The 20,609-nt window shown below is 33.5% G+C and overlaps 1 protein-coding gene and 1 pseudogene across 1 annotated transcript; both read right to left on the bottom strand.

Annotated features, from left to right (window-relative positions):
* Positions 1 to 4,056: 4,056 nt before the first annotated feature.
* LOC112015807 (chalcone--flavanone isomerase) lies at positions 4,057 to 7,467 on the bottom strand. The gene is made up of 4 exons (XM_024048243.2): positions 7,273 to 7,467; positions 6,699 to 6,857; positions 5,207 to 5,430; positions 4,057 to 4,657 (listed from the first exon to the last, which is right to left on the bottom strand). The coding sequence occupies exons 1-4, from the start codon at positions 7,376 to 7,378 to the stop codon at positions 4,451 to 4,453; spliced, it is 696 nt and encodes a 231-aa protein (XP_023904011.1). The 5' UTR covers positions 7,379 to 7,467; the 3' UTR covers positions 4,057 to 4,450.
* Positions 7,468 to 8,830: 1,363 nt separating this feature from the next.
* Positions 8,831 to 20,609, bottom strand: part of LOC136066163 (uncharacterized) — a 21,026-nt pseudogene continuing 9,247 nt past the window's right edge.

The following is a 20,609-nucleotide window of genomic DNA, read 5'->3' on the forward strand; positions in this document are numbered from 1 at the left end:
TCCACTGCCAATCTCTCATCGTCCCAGATGGTAGACGAGTGAGAATCAACCTTCTCCTTCTCTTTGTCAGATAAGCGCGGCCTTTTAGAGGCGGGAGTAGGGATCTCTTCAACCGAGGTGGCAGGAGAGGCTATCCTCGTCATCTCAGTACCAAAAACAATGGGAGTGACAGAAGTAGTTGGAGTGACGGAGGGACCCTTCCCTGTGACGCGCACCGCGTTCTTCCCAATGCTGGACAACGACACATCCTTCGTTGATCTCATCTTTACATACATATCCTTGTTGAACTTAGTTGTCATTTCTACAAATGGGAAAACACTTGTTTAACAAAAAACACAATCCAAGTATATACAAGAGAATCAATACTAACGACCCTAACACTTACTCTTTTTTCCCTTAATATCTATGTTGTGTAGGACGAAGGCAGAAGGCTTTGGACCAAGACAATAGAAAGAAAGAGTCCTTGGGTCCACCAGATCGTCCCAGTCCTTAATTGTCTTCGCGTATGCAATTGCCTTCTCCACCCACTCTTTATACCTGCTCTTAAGCTTGAGTTGTCTCTTAACTGCGCGAAACAAAGAATGAAGGAGTCAGTGACGGTAAGAGTAAACACAACAAAACTCAAACATCGAGAGAAAATAATGACGCATCTAAGGTCAGGGTTCCCTACTGATGAAGCAACCTCGGAAGATCACCCCAAACCTCGCTGGAGGGAGTCTCATAGTTGTCCCTAGACACGAAGAAAAACCTGGACTTCCAATATTTGAAAGACGAAGGCAGACCCCTGACGATCCTGGTCCTTCTCTCCCAGGGCATCAACTCATAGTACGCATACTCCTTAGACTCTTTCAAACAGTACAAGTGGAAAAGCTTGTCTACCTTAAGCATACCTCCGTCCGTAGCGGCCAACCATATCCCCATACAGCTGACCACTATCCTCTATGAGTTGCGTATGAGCAATATTGAAACGGTCTAACAATTCCATAAGGAATGGATGGACAGGAAACCTCAAACCACAGACGAAGGCAAACTCGTAAAAGCACACCTCCCTAGGGAAGAAGTGACAAGCCCGACCCTCTTCACTAAGTAGACAAACCCTAACTCGCTCCGGGAATTGGAATCTATCCTTAAACCTACCCAGTGTATCAGTGTCTAGCCCACACACCTCCTCGAGGGAGTAAAAAGCCCTAACCTCTTGAGGGGTAGAGACGGCTGTATCTTCCTCCACTAGGTCATCGCTAGACGATAACCCAGTCTCGAGTTCACTAGACCTAACCTCAAACATAATTTCTCGCTCTTTCACCAAATTCTCGAACGAATCAATTGACTAACGAAGCAAAGGCAACAAATTGGCCAATGCAACACTTAAACTATTACCCTTAAAAACGAAATTCTCAAGGTGTGGGAAAACTCCTAAAGACCCCTCTAAACGTACGAAAAGAAAAGAAATTGAGGAGCAATCTATCCTAACCTCAGAACCACAAACCATGGAAAAACTAGAAAACAAAGAAAAAAAAGGTAAATCCTAAAAACCTTGAAACCGAAAACCAAACACAAAAGAAAAGGGAAAAAAATCAAAAATCCACAAAAGTGTATGTCTATGCCGAAAAGAGAAAAGAAAAAGGAAGTGAGAAGAGAAGCATACCTCAAAAGGAAAAAGTAGAAAGCTCTGCCATGCACCAATTTGGAGAAAAATCACAGAGAGAAATCGGAGAAGAAAACACTCAGAGCAATGAATAGTAGTTCGAAAAGGTGAAAGGGAAAAATGAGGAGAGGAGAAGTTTAAAAACCAAGGCTCAAAAAAACTGAAATTCAGTGGGAAACCCAAGGGCCATACAATTGGAGCATTAAATCCACCAGTCAGAACATGCCACGTAGCCACGTCGCATGTGGTGCCGCCACTATGCATTTAATACAAAGCGAAACCCCAAGTGTCATAGACAGCTCATAAAAACCTTTCATCTTCCGTGGTCGTCCTGGCACGTCATGACGACCACAGAACTTGGGGGGAAGCTGATGGGACTGACGAGATAGACTTCCTAGGACGAATCCTTTAAGACTGACGAAGTCGCCTTGACAGACGAAACAACTAAGCATCGCAGGCGATATAACCACACCACTGACGAAGGCAAAGAAGCCATTCAATGAAGTCAATAAATAATTCGGGCGGTTACAAGGCCAACCATGCAGACCATTGGATGTCCATTAAGGACCATATTATTGGGGATGATATGTTACCCAAAGGAGCATTAATACCACCATAATAGCCACAATGGCTAGAGGCTATTGGAATGTATATATAGCACTCCAAGCACCAATATAAGGTAAATAGACACACTTAGAAATACTTCTGATTCCATTACATTACATTATTCTTTTTCAAAGAGTTTCCTTATACTAACTTTGGCATTAGAGACGTTGTGGCAGGCACCACACCGGTGACCATCCTAAGGGAGCTACTATACCACTTCTATAATCACAAATACGAGGGCTTGGCTCCATCTGGACGCATTTACTTCGACTGACGAGTTTGCACTTCATCAGTGCACAAATCTTTAAGCCATATATTAACCGGTGACCATCCTAAGGGAGCTACTATACCACTTCTATAATCACAAATACGAGGGCTTGGCTCCATCTGGACGCATTTACTTCGACTGACGAGTTTGCACTTCATCAGTGCACAAATCTTTAAGCCATATATTAATGGAGAGAGGATACGCACATTGCCACAATAAATTATAAGATTCAGTTACAATAAACTACTAATATATATATTTAAAATATGTCAGATTTAATGCAGGGCCTATTTTAAGTTTTGATTTATAAAATGATGTTTTAGCTATTTTCATCTTTGATGTGAATGCTCTAATTATTTCCTGTCTTTGTTTACACTGAATACATGTTTCTTTTGTTGTATCCCTTCACCATTTTTTCATACAAGTCACATCATGTTAGTAATGCATGCACTACCTTCTGAAGTTCACTTTCTCAAATCATGATAGTCTGCCCTAATCAAATATCAGTTTGGTACAACTATTTTTTCAATTTTTTGAAGATAGAGTTGTTTTAAAAAAAAAAAAAAAAAAACTTTACCTTAAAAAAGAAAAGAAAGAAAAAGAAAAACACTCTCAGGGATATTTGCAGCCTAACATAGTGAGGGGAAACAATATAATTAGTTGACAAACGTTTGAAAGGATTTTGTAAACTAACATCTTGAGTTTTAAAAACTCAATTTGTTACTTGAGTTTTATAAACTTGATTTAAGTCGGTGCTGAGCGAAGAATCTGGAAACAGAGGAAGAATCTGGTTTGAGATCCACCGAAGAACATCAGAAGCAAAACAAAGAAACATCAGATGGTTTGAGATCCATTGAAAGAACAGGGGAAGAAGAAGAAGACAACGAAGATGAAGAGCTGATCTAAAAAGAAAATGGTGGAACTTGAGTTTCTAAGACTTGAGTTCCACGTGGAATACATCAAATCTTGCATCTCGAGTTTTAAAACTCAAGTTCTAACATTGATCTCGAGTTTTAAAAACTCGAGATGCTAGTTTTCCAATTTGTTTTGCAATATGACAACTAAAGATATTCTTAGAAAATTAACGCTAAATGGAAAGAAAATTCAAGACACTCTCTCCTCTTGGTTGATTGAAGACCACAATAGAAAAGAGAAATGAGGTAAAAATGTTGATGTGAACAGTTGTGTGGGCCAGCAGGTCCATATATGATCATGCCTAAATAAGCCCATGGACCGATATGCAAACGCAAAGGGCCCAAGGTCCACAACTTCTCCATATTTTTGTGTAGCGTGTACCATGTCAAATTCTCATTCTGTCACGGTATTGGGTAAGTATTGCTTTGCTTCAGCTCTGGAAGCAGCATAAAACTGTCCTATTCCTTGACTGTATAGCAACAGGGCACATTCAAGCCTGCAACTCATGAATCCCCCCCAAAAAAAAAGGGAAGCAACTAATATTAACTATCAAGTGGAGTATGTGTTTTGAAAATGAATTTATTTTCATCAGTAATTATAAGCGAATTAATTGCAAAGAGGGTAAGGAAATAAGGATCTTTATCATCTCACGGATATGTATACATATTAAAATGGTTTACTAAGGAATGGAAATAAAGGACTTTTACATTGATAAACACAATTATTTTGAACCACACTTATAAAAGTAGAGAATAGCAAAGTACAAATCACATAACAAACGTATTCATTTTATAGTTCAGATTTTTTTTTTCTTGAATTTAAAAGTGTACACAATATCACGTCATTTAATTAAAATTTTAAATGATCGTGATTCTCGATACACTTTTAAAATCATAAAAATATTTAATCAAAACTATAAAATGGACTTATCTCAAAATGGACTTAGTGAGAATTTTAATCTATATTCTTCATGGCTCTCCTGTCTCCACTTAATCCTTTCCCTCCAACTCTGCTCTTCAGTGACCTTCACAGTGTTGATTTTCGGCCACCTTATCAGTACCCTGTTTCAGCAACTCCGATAACCTCTTAGCCAAACACTCCTTCGCTTCAGGAGAAACACCATGTTTGCCAATAATGGACTCCAGTACTGCCTCTGATAGTAGTTTATTCTCTATCACTGCTTTCCCAACTTCAGGTATTGACCCATCTTTAGAGAAGGCAATCTATAGTTAAAAAAAGGGAAGAAAAATGTAAAATTATCACTTATCTTTCATTCTTACTAACAATAGGATTATTGATTAACATATATCTACATGGAATTAACAATTTTAGTACTAATCAAGAGATCAAATTTGACATATTGGACAACGCAAAAAAGACATTTTTGTAATTACAAAATATTCTAGTATCAAATAGGCAATACCACTTACAAATACGATGTGTCTTGATGTGAATTAAAATGACAAGAGTTTACCCTTTCATATTATCAAATGAAAACTACAAATTAGCTATGTGGATATTGACATTTTACTCATTATAATTATGGCTAAATGATTAAATTTATAAGTTTTTAACAATTTAAACTTTTAGAATAATAGGTAATTAGTAAATATTGATTTTTCACTTTACCTCCTATTCAACATGTTAAAAATTTTATGTACTGAGCCTCACTTATTAAAAGAGAGCGTTAGAATTATGATTAAATAATTAAATTTATTGTTATTTTTTAATAGTTTAAGCTTTTTGAAAAATCAGTAATTTAAAATACTGACCGTCAATGATCCCTTGGGTGATTGTGTGAAAAGTATAGAAGAGCCGGGGGGGAAGCTCTCGTCCTTAAAGACCTCAAGGAACTGTTCAACGGCTTTGGTTTCTGCCTCTGTGTAAAGTCCTACGGATTTCCAAAAGGCAACACAATTCTCTGTCACCTTCTCCGAGTATTGTTGGCCGGTTAACGGCAAGATTGTCGTAACCTGTGTGAATTTCTCAAAGGGGCCTACATGTGAATAGTAATAATGTTCATATTATTCATCAAAATAATTATTTAAAAAAAAAAAATCTTATTACAAAACTTTATGAGTAGTGCTATAGTACTACAAGTTTTATTACAATCAGTCTGGCCCTAGGACTATGCCACTTAGACCATCGCCTGAGGCACTTTACTAGAGGAAGGCTCTCAAATTTTAGGGCAAAAATTGATATATATATATATATATTTGGAGATATTTGGGGGAAAAAAAAAGTTTTACATTTTTCCTCTACTTTGAAGAAGTCCCAAAGAATTGGTTAATGTTAGAGATAATACAACTTTAAATATATAGGTCTTACAAATATATGTGCACTAGTAACAAGAAATAATTCAGATAGGAAGAAGCTATAAATATTATTAATTTTACTTAAAAACCTTTACAAATTGATGTGACAATTAATATGATATGTGAAAGTTAACAATCTATTAAATACATTTTTGAATTATTTTTTGTGATTGTTGATACATTTTTGTAAGCTTCATGTTGTAAAATTTATAGAGAAATGTTAACAGATGTCTTTAGGGCAATGGTTAACAATTTATTTAAAGAAAATTTTTATTGTAAAAGAAAAAAAAGTAATTAATGTTTTTAAGGCTTTTTTCATTTCTCATAAAAGTGGTGTCAAAATTTTTTTAAAATAAATTATTAACCATTACCCTAAGGGCACTCGTTAACATGACCCAAATTTATAATATCTCTAATATCACTCATTGAAATATTTGTTTATTATCTTCTTAAAGTGTCATTAATCATATTCATTGCTACATTATTTGTAAGTTTTTTAGTAAAATTTACTATAGCTTTAGTATTTTTCTATTAAAAAAAAGCATATTACAAAATAAAAATAATAGATTTTTGTTATAAAAAATTATAATATAAACACTAATTAAATATTATTTAAATGGTAATAAAAATATCTCATTTAAATATATGCCTCCAAATTTGTTGACCTGCCACTACAATAAAATTATAGACTAATGTGTCATATTAATAGAGACAATTTAGATATTATTATTGGAGCTCAATCACATCTATTACCAAGTCAATTTTTTTTTTTTTTTTAAACTTTACCGAGTCAATTTTTTTAGACTTTATCAAGTACAACCTTTTTTAGCATAACAATAACTAAATAAAACCTGTACTAGCCTTTTTCTCCAAACTTTAAATTTAAACATGAGTTGTCAAAATGCCCATAAACTATAAACTATAAACTATAAACAGTTAAGTCCGTTACCTGTAACGATATCCCTGAAGAACTCAACGGATTCAGTCAACTCCTCCGCACTCTTTCCCCCCCACTTAACGGCGAGCGACGGCACTGCATTATCCTCCAAGTACACTCCGATCGCCGTGAACTTCACGAATTTCCCTTGAATCTCCAACCCTCTCACCCCTGCGCACGTTAGCAAACACCACAAGCCATACTAAATACAATAAAAAATTATGAAAAAAAAATAGTAAATTATCAAATGTCACAACCGTTTAAACAGTAAGAAAATGGTAAAGAGATTGAAAGTGAAATAATTTTTTTGTGCAAGCAGGATATCGTGATAAAAACATAAATTGACCCAACAGCTTTAAGAATTAGGCGTTTTGAAAGCTTAAAATTACGTTTTTAAAACTAAAAACTCCGGATCAAAGCAGCAACGTACATCCAAAACACTGTTTTACAACATCTTATCCGAACGCATCGTTAGGAAACGATGAATATAATAATTTAATCTAACCAACAAAAAGAAATTAAATACAACACACACAAAAAAAAGGTGTATACAAATTGCAGTGAGGGTTAATTAAGATTTAAGAACCTGCGCCGCCGAGGAACAGTGTGTTGGTTGAGCCCGGAGATTTTGCCGTGGATGGGAACGCCACGTGTTCGACCTGAACTCCTGGAAGAGACGCTGCTAGAACCATTTTTTGCTCTGTGAGTGTGAGAGTGTCTCTTTCTTTGTTGTTAATTTGTGTCGGGGCGTACGTTTGACTGGTGAGAAGAACGGTGTTTGATAGTCGTTTTATAACGTGAAATGTACGACAATTTAAGGCGGTAGATGGGGTAGATGGGTGCACGTGTGTTGATTGATAGGTCACGTGCGAGTAAGGAATCGAACGAAAGCTTAGCAAATTAGTCGCAAGCAATAATATCCAATGTCCGATGACCACACCTACTTTCTCCCAATTTGGACTTTGTTCATCAAAAAAATTTGGTAGACTTTAATACTCATATGAGTGAGAAAAATGAGGACCACCTCTTAATTTTCAATTTTTATTAGATAAGATCTATTTTGTTTTTTTTTTTTTTTTTTTTTTTTTTTTTTTTTTTTTTTAGAAAGAACATGTTGTGGTTGTGTTTGGGGAGTCTACGTTTTGTATGAGATGAGAGGAGTGTTTTGTGGAATTGTTATACAATATATTTACTACATAAGAGACCCATGTCAAGATATTAGTCAATTTTGCCAATATATGCACCGCTCAAGTTCTCCTTGTTGGAATAATCAAGTAATGTCACTGAGTTATTAAAATCTTGAATTTTGATATATCCCACGAGTTAATATCAAATAAGCATATGGCTTTCATATATATATGCAAGTTTCATGGGTGTGAATTTATCATGTGTGATATGAAAATAAGTCTAATAACCATGGTTTTAAAAAATCAAACCAAGTGAACTTCGTCTAAACCCTATATGGTTCTCTCTAAAATTTAAAATTATATAAATAAATAAAAACCCAAAAGTTTGCTGGTTTAACCAGCTAAATTAGGAACCGGACCGAGATATATATATCATATTATATATATTATAAAAGTTGGGCTTAGACGCTATGGTTGCGGTAAGTGTCTTCACCAAATTGCAGAAATTTTATTAAATTTTTAGATTTTTAAAGAACTAAAAATTCATTCTTATCATTAAGCAGTATCTCATGAGGATTCTAATTCATTCTTATCATTAACTAGTCGCTAACCCCTACGATGCACAGGATAATTTAAAGTAAGTTGTTGACAATTATTTTTGTTGAAAGTAAGTAATTAACTGAAAGAAATAAGTTTTTGTTGACATTTTTCCTTCAAAATAATTTTCATAAACTTAGAAGAGTAGGTGTTGCATTCCGTCAATGATCAATAGAATCTTTTTTTTTTTTTTTAAATCATACCCAATAACTATATAAAGATGGCCGAATCCCAATTACACTACCAACAATAACCTATAATTATATATATAAATTACATTCCCACTTTTTTCAATGGTAGCTCTTGACGCCTTGAAATATTTCCCATACGCTAGCACCGATCACAGGTTTTCACCAAAGTATAACTATCACGAAAAATAGAAGGCCAAAAGAAACCACTTTGAAGTACCTTAGCTACTGTTCATGTTACTCCAAAATGTCCTCCATATGATGAGGAATGGCAATGATGGAGAATGGCTTGCATCTCCTCTTCTGGCCCACATCTCCGGATGATTTGATCAGGGCATCTTTTGAAAAGCAAAGGCTCATCCCAAAGATAATATTTCATATCATGCAAAAATTTCTTACGTTGGTGGTAAGTAAGATCTGGTGGCAATACCTTACAAGCTAGGAAGTTTACAATATCAGCATACTAAGGAAGCTTGATCTCACATGCAAACAACTGCTCATCAGGGAATGTTTCTTGGATCACTAAATCTGGTCTTACTTCCTCTTGCTCCAACCGAGAGAGTTGATCAGCAACTGAATTTTCACTTCCTTTCTTATCTCGAACCTCCAAATCAAATTCTTGAAGAAGAATGATCCAACGAATCAACCTAGGCTTAGCATCCTTCTTGCCAAACAAATAGCGAAGTGCTGCATGATCAGTGAACACTATCACCTTTGTACAAATGAGGTAAGACCGAAATTTGTCACAAGCAAACACCACAGAGAGATTAATTATAAGCTTACTATTTGAATCAAATTTAATAGAAGATTGGAATAATCCCAACCAAAAAAAAAAAAAAAAAAAAGTACCTCTCAAAATATGATTTGAATAACATTTAGCACCAACTTAACAATAAATTAAGGATAATTAACATATAAATTTAAATTGTAAAGTCATTTTGGAAACATCATATAGCCAAGTTTTAACCAATATAATCAAATCCCACAACCAATATGGTCATTTTGTGTGTTTATTATATAGAAAAAAAGATTGATTGAAATGGTGAAAATTTCAACTGGGTTTCACACTACAAACAATGATGCATGTTTAAAAGCATAGAAACAAACACAATATACACACTCATATTAGACGTGTATTGTGCATATTTTGAAAGAGGAATTTTATCAAACAACTGAACTGCATTCAACAGAGAAGCAAACCTTTAAAGTCATATTAAATTTAAATAGCCAAGTCATTATAAAAACATCATATAGCCAAGTTTAACCAATATAATGACGATACAACAGCTACTAAGAGGAACATACACCATAGTTAGCATCCAAGAGGGGCCTATAGACTATTTACAAAATATTGTTTGTCCCTAGCTGCCAAAGTTTTTGCTAGTGCATATCAACATAGAGACAACCACACATGAGAATTCAAAGAGAGAACAAAGTGGATAGATGATGATCAAACCATGTAAGAGGAACTCATGCACAAACGCAAACAATCAGAGCTCTAAGAGCCAAATATTTCAGAACCCATCATGCACACCCAACTTGATACCTTATCATTCACTTCTGAAGAAACCCTGCCTTGTCTTCATCTTCCTTACGTGGATTCCCACTTTTGTCAAATTCTCTTAAGGTTTCTTGATATATTCTGAAATTTTAAAGATGAAAAACATATTAGATCAGTTAAACTCAAGACTTATTTAGACGCAAACAAAGATTAGCAACTCAAGTAAACTCAATGTAAGATCACAAAAACTATATATAATATAAAAACTGATGATAAATTTAAATATTTGTGACAAATTTAACGCATCAGATATGTTGATAGTACACCAAGTTTCAACATGTGTGTTTTTTCAAAATAATTGAAAGCCAGAAGGCAGAGAAGTGGTAGAGTCGGGTTTTAGAAAAGTGTTATTACTTTTTTTTTTTTTTAATATTATGCTGACGTGGGAAATTGTGGGAGCTTCAAATGCTTCAGTTATATATATATATATATATATATATTAGTTTATCTAAAAAAATAAAAACTACTTCACATAAAAGAAAAACTACATCACCTCACGAAGAATTTTTTAGTAGTTTATCTTAAAAAAAAAAAAAAAAAAGCGCTACTTCACTCTACTTCACCTACTTCACGTAAAAATTTATAAATTTATTTCTTTTTTGTAGCTAATAACATTAACTATTTTTTTGGGATAAGTATACCTAAACTTCTTGATTAGGTAAGCTCTTTTTTTTTTTTTTTTTTTGTTCATATCAAGTTTTTTCTTCTCAAATCCCAGATCTACTAATATCCTATACACTAAGCTATTTAGTACTCCTGTCATTATGTGAGCTCACCCCCAAAAAAAGCTATTAACTTCGCCCATCACAAAATCTAGAAAATGCAATGCAATGGCTTAAAACAATAATCAACTCAAAGAACAAGAATACGTTGACAGAGAATAGTGGTGGTGGGATTATGAGCACTAAAACCTTTGAATCTTTGATTCTCTGAACCACTTTTCGAATATAAGATTTCACCATATGAGTCAGTCGGAATATCACCCTTCTTTTTATTTTATTTATTTATTTATTTGTGTGAGTATGAGGTAAAGAAAAAAAAAAGAATATTTGAATTGAAAAAGAGTACAAATAAGCTGAGTTTTTTTTTTTTTTTTTTTATTGAACTCAAGTAGTTCCCAATATAAACAATGCAACACAATCGCCACAAGCTTGATCCAAATGATTAGGAGGAAGAAAAAGACGAGGAAGAGGACCATTAAATGGTAGCATCAAGGTATTAATCATTACCAATTTTTTCAAATATAAATGTAATAATGATCTTAAAATAAATAAACTTATATAATTCTCTTAGACTATCTAATTATATATAAATGATTTAATTAAGTAAATAAATCTATTTATTTACTATTTCTTAAGTTTAAATATTACTAAAAAAAATACTAAAATGATGTAAGCGGAAAATATTAATTCGCTAATTTAATGAAATTAATTAGGTTGAGAGAAAATCTCTTTGGAACCATATAAAATATTTAAATGAAATAATATTTTTCAATTTTAGATTTATAGATAAACATTTTATTATAATTTTTTAATTGAATCTTTTAGTAAACCATATTTTAAATTATTTCATGGATTGCATTTATATACTCAATCTTAGGCATTTTCATTTATATCTGTGTATATATTGTGATTTTTTATGTTTTAACTTAGGCTAAAAGAGTATTTCACTTCCAAAAAAAAAAAGTAAAAGAATAATTTATTTTTATTATCTATTTTATTATTTAATTTCAATGAAACTAAGAAATATTTTCTTATTTTCAGTTTACACGCAATTCTTGATTAAGCCCTATGCATCGTACNAAATTTGTCACAAGCAAACACCACAGCAAGAATCTCCTTCTCAGTTGTTGTATAATTCAATTGGGCTTCATTCAATGTCCGGCTTGCATAATATATGGCCCTAAACAGTTTGTCTCGCCTTTGTCCTAACACTGCTCCAAGTGCAAAGTCACTTGCATCACACATGACTTCAAAAGGTTGACTCCAATCAGGTACAATCATATTGTGCTGAAATCATGTTTCTCCTTGATTGCATTAAAGGCCTGCAAACAAACATCATCAAAGTCAAATGCAGAATTTTTTTCAAGAAGATTACATAAAGGTTTAGAGAGTTCAGAAAGATCCTTTATAAATCTTCTATAAATCCTGCATGTCCAAAAAGCTTCTGATTCCCTTCACATTCTTTGGAGGTGGTAGTTTTTCTATGGTTGCAATTTTAGCTCGATCAATCTCAATTCCTTTAGATGACACTCTATGGCCAAGCACGATCCCTTCTTGAACCATGAAATGACACTTCTCCCAGTTTAGGACAAGATTTTTATCTTCACATCTCTGCAAAACAAGAGCTAAATTATGCAAACAATGATCAAAAGATGTACCAAAACTGAAAAGTCTTCCATGAAAATTCCATTATATCTTCCACCATATCAGAAAAAATGGCCATCATGCAACGTTGAAATGTCGCTGGGGCATTGCACAATCCAAAGGGCATCCTTCTAAATGCAAATGTTCCATAGGGGCATGTGAATGTAGTTTTCTCTGATCTTCGGGGGCTATGGCAATCTGGTTATACCCTGAATAACCATCTAAGAAGCAATAGTAGGAATATCCGGCCAATCGATCCAACATTTGATCAATGAAGGGAAGTGGAAAATGGTCCTTCCTTGTTGCTTTGTTCAGCTTGCGGTAATCCATACATACACGCCAACCTGTGACTGTTCTTGTGGGATAAACTCATTGTTGTCATTTTTCACCACCGTCATTCCACCCTTTTTTGGTACAACCTGCACTGGACTTACCCATGAGCTATCTGAAATAGCATAAATAATTCCAGAATTGAGGAGCTTCAAAATTTCAGCTCTCACAACTTCCTTCATTGCTGGATTTAATCTTCTTTGGTGCTCAATTGACGGTTTGTAAAGTTCCTCCATTAAAATCTTGTGCATGCAAATGGAAGGACTCATACCTTTTATGTCAGAAATAGTCCATCCCAAGGCTGTTCTATGCTCCCTTAACACACGTAGCAACCTTTCCTCTTCTTCAGGTGTAAGTGATGCCGCAACAATCACTGGAAAGGTGTAACTATCACCAAAAATGCATATCGAAGATGCTCAGGTAATTGCTTCAACTCTGGAGTTGTTGTTTGCTGCACTTTTTCTGTAGAGATTACAGAATCTGTCTTTGCTACCATTGGCTCTAGCTTCTCCACCACTTCTTTGCTAAATGATGTAACCTGCTGCAATGCTTCCAAGGCAAATACATAGTGGAGAAATTCTTCACTAACAAAAGGTAAATCAAATCACAAACAGCATAGTTATTAAAATCATAAGCATGAGATGAAGTAGTGATACATCGTTCTAGGTGATCGGCTGGCACATCCTCTTGAAAGGCTTCTACTACACATTGCTCAATGAACATCTACCGAAAGCAAGTGCTTGGTCTTCTGGAAATTTCATGGCTTCGTAGATGTTGAACATAACCTCTTCCTTGTTCACTCTCATGTTAACTCACCCTTTTGAACATCCATTAAAGCCCTTCCCGTAGCCAAGAATGGTCGGCCAAGAATTAGTGGGACTTCTTGGTCTTCCTCATATCTAACACCACAAAATCAGCAGGAAAAGTAAATTTATCCACCTTTACAATACATCTTCTATGATTCCACGTGGATACTTGATGGATGGTCTGCTAGTTGCAAAGAGATGGTTTGTTTGTTTCATCTCCGGAAATTTTTGTACTTTCTTTTATTGAAAAAAAAAAAAGATATAATTTTTTTTGTTCTTATCTTCTCCTCCTATAATTTCTAAGTTGATAAGTTGAATTACAACCCAAATTCTCCATCTAATCCTTTTATTGTTAAGAGTAAATAAAATCCTATCTCCAAAATAAAACTTAAAAGAAAAATATTTATTTATTTTTATTATTTATTTTATTATTTAATTTTAAGTAAATTAATTATAAAATTATGTAAATATGAATTTTGATTAAGCCGTGCATAGCACGGGCATAATATTAGTTACATTAATGTAGTCAAAGTAAGAGTGGAAAAGTTAATTTATTAAAAAATCACATCAATGCAATAAAAAGTAAAAAATAATGCAAATACTAGGAACCTATTTATTATGAGTTTTACTAACAAGTGCCCTTGGAGTCTGTACATCCATTAATAAACTATTTTATGACAAAATTTATATAAAAGTGAAAAAGTAACTAATTTTTTGACATTTTTTTAAATTTTTATTAAAAATTTCTTTAAATGAATGATTAAAAGATACTCTAAAGACATCCATTAACCAAACATATTTATTATTTTATATCGTTTTTGTTAACAAGAGCTGGGCAGCACCTGTTAATGAACAAACTGTTGGGCCCCTCTTGCATAGGAAAATGGTAAAAATTAAATTTTCAGATGGTATTTATTTTAGGCGTGAAGTTTAGTTTCTTTGATAATTATGTAACAAAAGTGCCCTTTAACACACTTCCTTTCATTTCACTTTTTATTTTCTACCCAATTTCACTTTATCAATATTTTACTCTTTATCTCCTTTTACTTAATTAATATCAAACTCACTTTTTTCACTTTACCATTATCAAATGCACTTCAAAGAAAATAAGACATGAAGAAAAGTTCAAATAAGACTCAAATGAATTACTTCAAGAATGTACTATTATTTTATTTTATTTGTATCATTATTTTTTCATTTATCCTAGAGTGATTTCTCATTCACTCTCAAGTTTCGCGGTGCTACCCAATGAGCACAAACATCTACACTAGTGTTGTGTACTCTTGAAGCCTATATAATTGGTCATTCTTTTACATCTAAAAAGTTCTATCTGTCAAAAAAAAAAAAAGTTCTAGACCAATATTATAGGTACAACAAATATAAAATCTCAAGTACTATATAAGCCTAGTGCTAAAATCTTCTAAACAATACACATGATAGTGCATTAATGCTTACTATTGTAACTTAGAAAGTGACAATGGAGCTCAGCGCATCAAATCATTATTTTATTTTATTTGTATCATGTTTTTTTTTTTTTTTTTTTCATTTATCCTAATATATGATGTCCATTGTTTTAATCTAGCTTTAATGTAGTACCAATAGATGAGAATTTAGTTATAAGTGAGACTCATCGAGTTGTTAAAAGGAAATGTTTTAACTTAAATGAATTACTTCAAGAATGAACTATTATTTTCTTTTATTTGTATAATTATTTTTTCATTTATCCTAAAATATGATTGTGGGGCCCATGGGCCTGATAGCCTCGGCCCATCATGTAGCAGGCCCGAGGCCCAGGCCGAGGAGCACAGGCTATTCAGGGCCAAGGTGAGGGAAAGCCTTTTTTTTCCCAATCCACACCGAGGACCACCTTATCCTCGGCCTGACGAAGGTAATTTTAGGGAGAGACTAACCCCAAAGTAAGCTGTCACTCTCACATTTAATGCATTCAACTAACCCCTCTGGCCGCATTAATGGGGAGGTAACCCCTTGGCAGGATAAACATTGAGTACCGATAATCTGATGGACGGACGGCGAAAAAAAGGGCAAATAGATGAACAGATGGAAGGAGGGGATAGGAAGATAAAAACTATAAAAGAAAAGCTAGTAAAGTAAAAGGGGGGAAAAAGAGAGAACAATAAGGCCTCCTCAGCCACGGGCAGAGGAGCGTCCCCCATCTGTAAATGCACTCTTAGCATTTTTTATAAGAAAAGTTCATGCATGGTGATCGACGACCAGCACCTAAACCTTTCAATCCACTCTCTATAAATTTATTGTTTGGGCTGGTTGGGAAAAAACTCATTCGTATTCAGGGTCAATCCAAATTGGGTCCCTACAATGATATTGATTGTTTTAATCTTGTTTTAATATCGTACAAATGGATACAATTTAATTGCAAGTGAGACTCATCAACTTGTTCCAATGAATTACTTTGACTTAAATGAACTACCTTAAGAAGGTACTATTATTTTTATTTTATTTGTAGTCCATATTTCATTTAACGTATAATATGATATTGATTTTTTTTTTTAATTCTTGTTTTAATATAGCACAAATTGATGATGATTTAATTGCAAGTGAGATTTGTGGAAGTGTTTCAAGGAATTGTGTTGAGTTAAATGAGTTTCCGAATGATGGAAAAAATAATAACACTTGTGAAGGGGAAATAATTGATTGGAATGAATGTCCAATAGAAGAAACTAGGGTTATTAAAGAATACGAGGATATAAATTCAATAGAAAATGAATTTAAGCCTTTTATTGGTCAATGTTTTCTTAGTGAAGAAGAAACTTTCATTTTCTATTAAAATTATGTAAATCAAAATGGTTTTACACTTCGAAAAGGTCATTCGAAAAAAAAAAAAAAAAAAGGAGAAATAGGAATACATAATTTCTTTTGTCATCGGGAAGGAAGACAACCACTAAAAATGGTGGATCCATCTAAGGAACAACAAAATAGAAGGTCTTTAAAATGTGGATGCAAAGATCGTCTAACTATTGTATTGCGAAAGTCAATAGACATTTTTTCCAAGAAAATGGCATGTCACTATTTTTTTTGTATATCACAATCATGAATTGTTGTCCCCTTCGGGAGTACGATTTCTTCCGGCCAATTGAGTTATCATTGAAGATGATAAAAATTACATTCTGTTATACAAAGAAGTTGGACTTTCAGTTAGAGAAATAATTGTAGTTTCAAACATTTTGAATTTTGGGTATTGCTTTGTCGTCACATTCTTAATGTATTTCTTCACAAAAATTGTTATCATATTCCACCCTTGTATTTACCATCACGTTGGTGTTGTGAAGCCTTATTATGTGAAAAAGAATTGCTAGTGTTGGATGATGAAAATTTAGTAGGCTAAAATTGCAAATTAACCATTCACAACAATTAAAGAAACAAGGAAATTTTAATAAATAAGAAAGAACATTTGATAAAGTCACTATCTTCAAGGAATATTTGCCCTTGCACAAAATTATCAAGGGGTTACAAAAAAGCATATGATAAGATATAATGGAATTTTTTAACTTTTAGTTTCTGTGGCTCAGACTTGGTTTGAGGCAACAAAGGCCATTTATTATGTGAAATGTAAAATTACTTTTTAAGTTTTGATTCATAGGGTGAGTTTGGTTCAGCTTTTTGAAACCGGACTTTTTGAAAAAGTGGGGTTTTTAAAAAGTGCAGTATGAAACTAGGCTTTTTGAAAAGCTGAGTATTTGGTAAAAACTGTTAAAAAGTGTTTTTTGAAAAAGCTGAGTGTTTGGCTAATACTTATAAAAGTGGCAGTTTGAGTTGTAAATTACCAAAAAGGACAAGATATATATAAAGAGAATTATTTGTTTTAATTACCTCTCTTAATGCAAGTTATAAGCACAATATTTTCACAAAAAATTCACAATAAAGTTTATATGACAAGTTGTTAATGGTAGAAAAAAAATAATGTCACTGGTAGGTCTAGATGAGAACCAATAACAACTTACCATGTAAACTTTATTATGAAATTGTTATAAAAATATTCTGTTAATAGCACCATTTTTTTTCTAAAGAAAAATAGTACTAATTTAAAAAGTTTAGAGATATAATAAAATGTCACAATATTTTTATAATACTCTTTGTTTTTAGTTGTGGTCAGTCCTAGTTAATATTTTATCATTTTATTTTATTTTATTTTGACATATGAAATATTTGATACCTCAACTGTTGTGAAAATTTGTTGTGTTTTAACATAATTGTAATTTTTATTTAGTAAATTTCCCTACATCATATCCACGTGTCCCACTCACTACCTTTATTTTTATTTTTTTTCTCTTTTTTCTCATCCTCCCGTTTCTTCCCCCATTCCCATCGAATATCTTTTCTTTTCCTCCAGTCACTATCTTGTCTCTTCTTCAGGTCTTCTTCCTCACCCAAAATACAGTTCTTCTTCTTCACCCAAAAGACAAGATAGAAAGAAATATATTACACAAAAAAAAATGAGAGAAGAAGTCGCAACTGCAGAAGAAGAATCACGCAATAGAAGAAGAAGCTTGTAGCAGTAGTGGGTTTATGTTGGAATTGAAGAAGAAGCTTGCAGCGGTAGAAGAAGAATCACGGTATTTTTTTTTATAGAGATCTTGGTAAAATTGGGATTTCAAAATAAAAATAAGGGTAGTTTAGGGATAATGTTGAAAATGACCAACGGTAAGATTTCAAACGAAGCTAAAGAAGCCTGCATTTTCAGGAAAGTAGCTTGGAGGTCCGTTTTCAAAATGCCCTACTCCTTCATATTTGGAAAAGTTGCTTTTTGATAACGCGCAGTAGCAATAATTTACCAAACACGCATTTTAGATTTTGGGCTAAGAAATGTGCGTTTTGGGCTCTAAAAGTGTAAACAAACGTACACCTAGTCATATTCTACAAAATTTAAATGGCAAAAAGCCACTTTTAGTCTCTACATTTTTAGGCGATTCCCATTTTAGTCCTTACATTTTATTTTTACCTCTTTTAGTCCCTATCCTTAAAAACGCTTCATGTTTTGGTCCCTGCCGTTACATCAGAAACAGAGAAAGCTGACGTGGCAAACGATAGGAATGTATAATAGTAAATTAATGTCCACGTGGCCTAAATTAATAATAAAATTTTTTTGTTGGCATTAAAAAAAGTCACGTCAACATCTAAATTAAAAAAATTAATTTATTAATTTTAAGTAAATAAAAAAATTAAAAACTAAATTAAAAACTAAAAATTACATGAACTGAGATCTAAGTGTGTCTTGAACAAGAACAATAAGAATACAAACTCAAATCCAAGAGCACAAACCCAGAAATAAGCCTTGCCACTTCAACGAGTAAACCCAGACAATCAATGCTCTTGTTCTCATTTTCTTCTCTCTTAAACGCCATAGTTTTGACCACCACCACCTCGTCGTTGTCATCGTCAATTTCGCTGCTTTCTTCAACTCGTTGTTGGGTTGTGATCTCTGAAACTTCCACAACTTTCTCCACCGCGAGTTTCTCTTACGAATCACATTCACTTTCCGAGCTCTTCTTCGCCGCCGCCGCCACTACGTGATCAACATGTACAGTAGGCGCAGACTCGGCCATCGAATATGTGCTCTCAGCAGAGACTTTACCCACAACAACACTACATGCACAGAGGTTGTTTCCATTCTCAGCCAAAGACTCTTCCTCCTCTTCAGACTCCCCGAGAAGACCCAATCTCAGATTCAAATCGATGCCAACCCCTCGATTATTGTTGTTCTCACACTGCTTTATTTCAAAAGCTTGACTTTCTTTTGGGGTTTCTGGAGGTGGGATAGAGAAATTATACCCAGAATCTTGTTCAAGCACATTTGAGCTTTAGAATATCCATGGCGTACTTGAGTAGAGCAAGAATCGCGTACCTGATGATGGGAATGGTTTAGGACTTGATACGAAGCCATTTTTGTGTTTTTTGAAGCTTTTCTCAGCTTCCCATTCCAAAGCTCTACAACCAAGAGCTTTGATTTTCTGCAGATCATGAGGAATCCAAGCCTGAGAGAGAGAGAGAGAGAGATAGAGATTTTCAAGAAAATGAAAATATCCCATGGCTTAGATCTGTAATTTTTTTTTTTTTTTTAATTTCTGGGTTTGTGTTCTTGGATCTAAGATTGTGTTCTTATTGTTCTTGTTCAAGACACACTTAGATCTCAATTCATATGATTTTTCGTTTTTAAATTTTTTTATTTAGTTAAAATTAATAAATTATTTTTTTTATTTAGATGCTGACATGACATTTTTAATGCGAAAAAATATTTTTTATTATTAATTTAGGCCACATGGACATTAATTTACTATTATTTATTCCTACCGTTTGCCACGTCAGCTTTCTCCGTTTCTGATGTAATGGTAGGGACGAAAACGAGAAGCATTTTTCAGAATAGGGACTAAAAGCGGTAAAAATAAAATGTATGGACTAAAATGGGAATCGCCTGAAAATGTAGAGACTAAAAGTGGCTTTTCGCCAATTTAAATTGCATTAAATTTGTACCAATCTGCTCCTAATGATTGCTCTTTATCATTAGGCTAAGACACCAATTGATTTTTTGAGTAGACAAGAATCGAACCCTAAATCTCTTTATCATTAATAGATGAAGTTTGAAGATTAATCTTCCAACAAAGAAATTTGGAAATTAGATTACTGCTATAAAAAATAATCTTATTTTTTAAGCGTGTGGGATTAGAAATTTCTCCCCCTTAACCCCTAACATCATTCATGTTCGAGGGAATAGTCAAGTATTCGATGAGCTTTACATGCATATGTTAATTGTTAGGGACATTTTATGTAATTGCTTAATCCTTTGATAAAATGCACTTTACTTGTAATTAGGTAGATCTAGGGTTTAGTACTTCAAGAAACAAGTGTTCAAGTTTAGTATTGAAGCCTTGCAAATCTAACTAAGAAACAAGTGAAAAAGTGTTGTTCATTAAAGTT

This window comes from Quercus suber, unplaced genomic scaffold, assembly GCF_002906115.3.
Source record: "Quercus suber isolate HL8 unplaced genomic scaffold, Cork oak 2.0 scaffold_167, whole genome shotgun sequence".
Taxonomy (NCBI): Eukaryota; Viridiplantae; Streptophyta; class Magnoliopsida; order Fagales; family Fagaceae; genus Quercus; species Quercus suber.

Excerpts from the sequence above, each read along its gene's own strand:
- LOC112015807 (XM_024048243.2), bottom strand. The coding sequence starts at position 7,378 with ATGGTTCTAGCAGCGTCTCTTCCAGGAGTTCAGGTCGAACACGTGGCG. Across the intron at positions 5,431-6,698 it reads CTTCAGGGATATCGTTACAG|GCCCCTTTGAGAAATTCACA; the intron begins GTAACGGACTTA and ends ATTCACATGTAG. Across the intron at positions 4,658-5,206 it reads CACCCAAGGGATCATTGACG|ATTGCCTTCTCTAAAGATGG; the intron begins GTCAGTATTTTA and ends TTTTAACTATAG.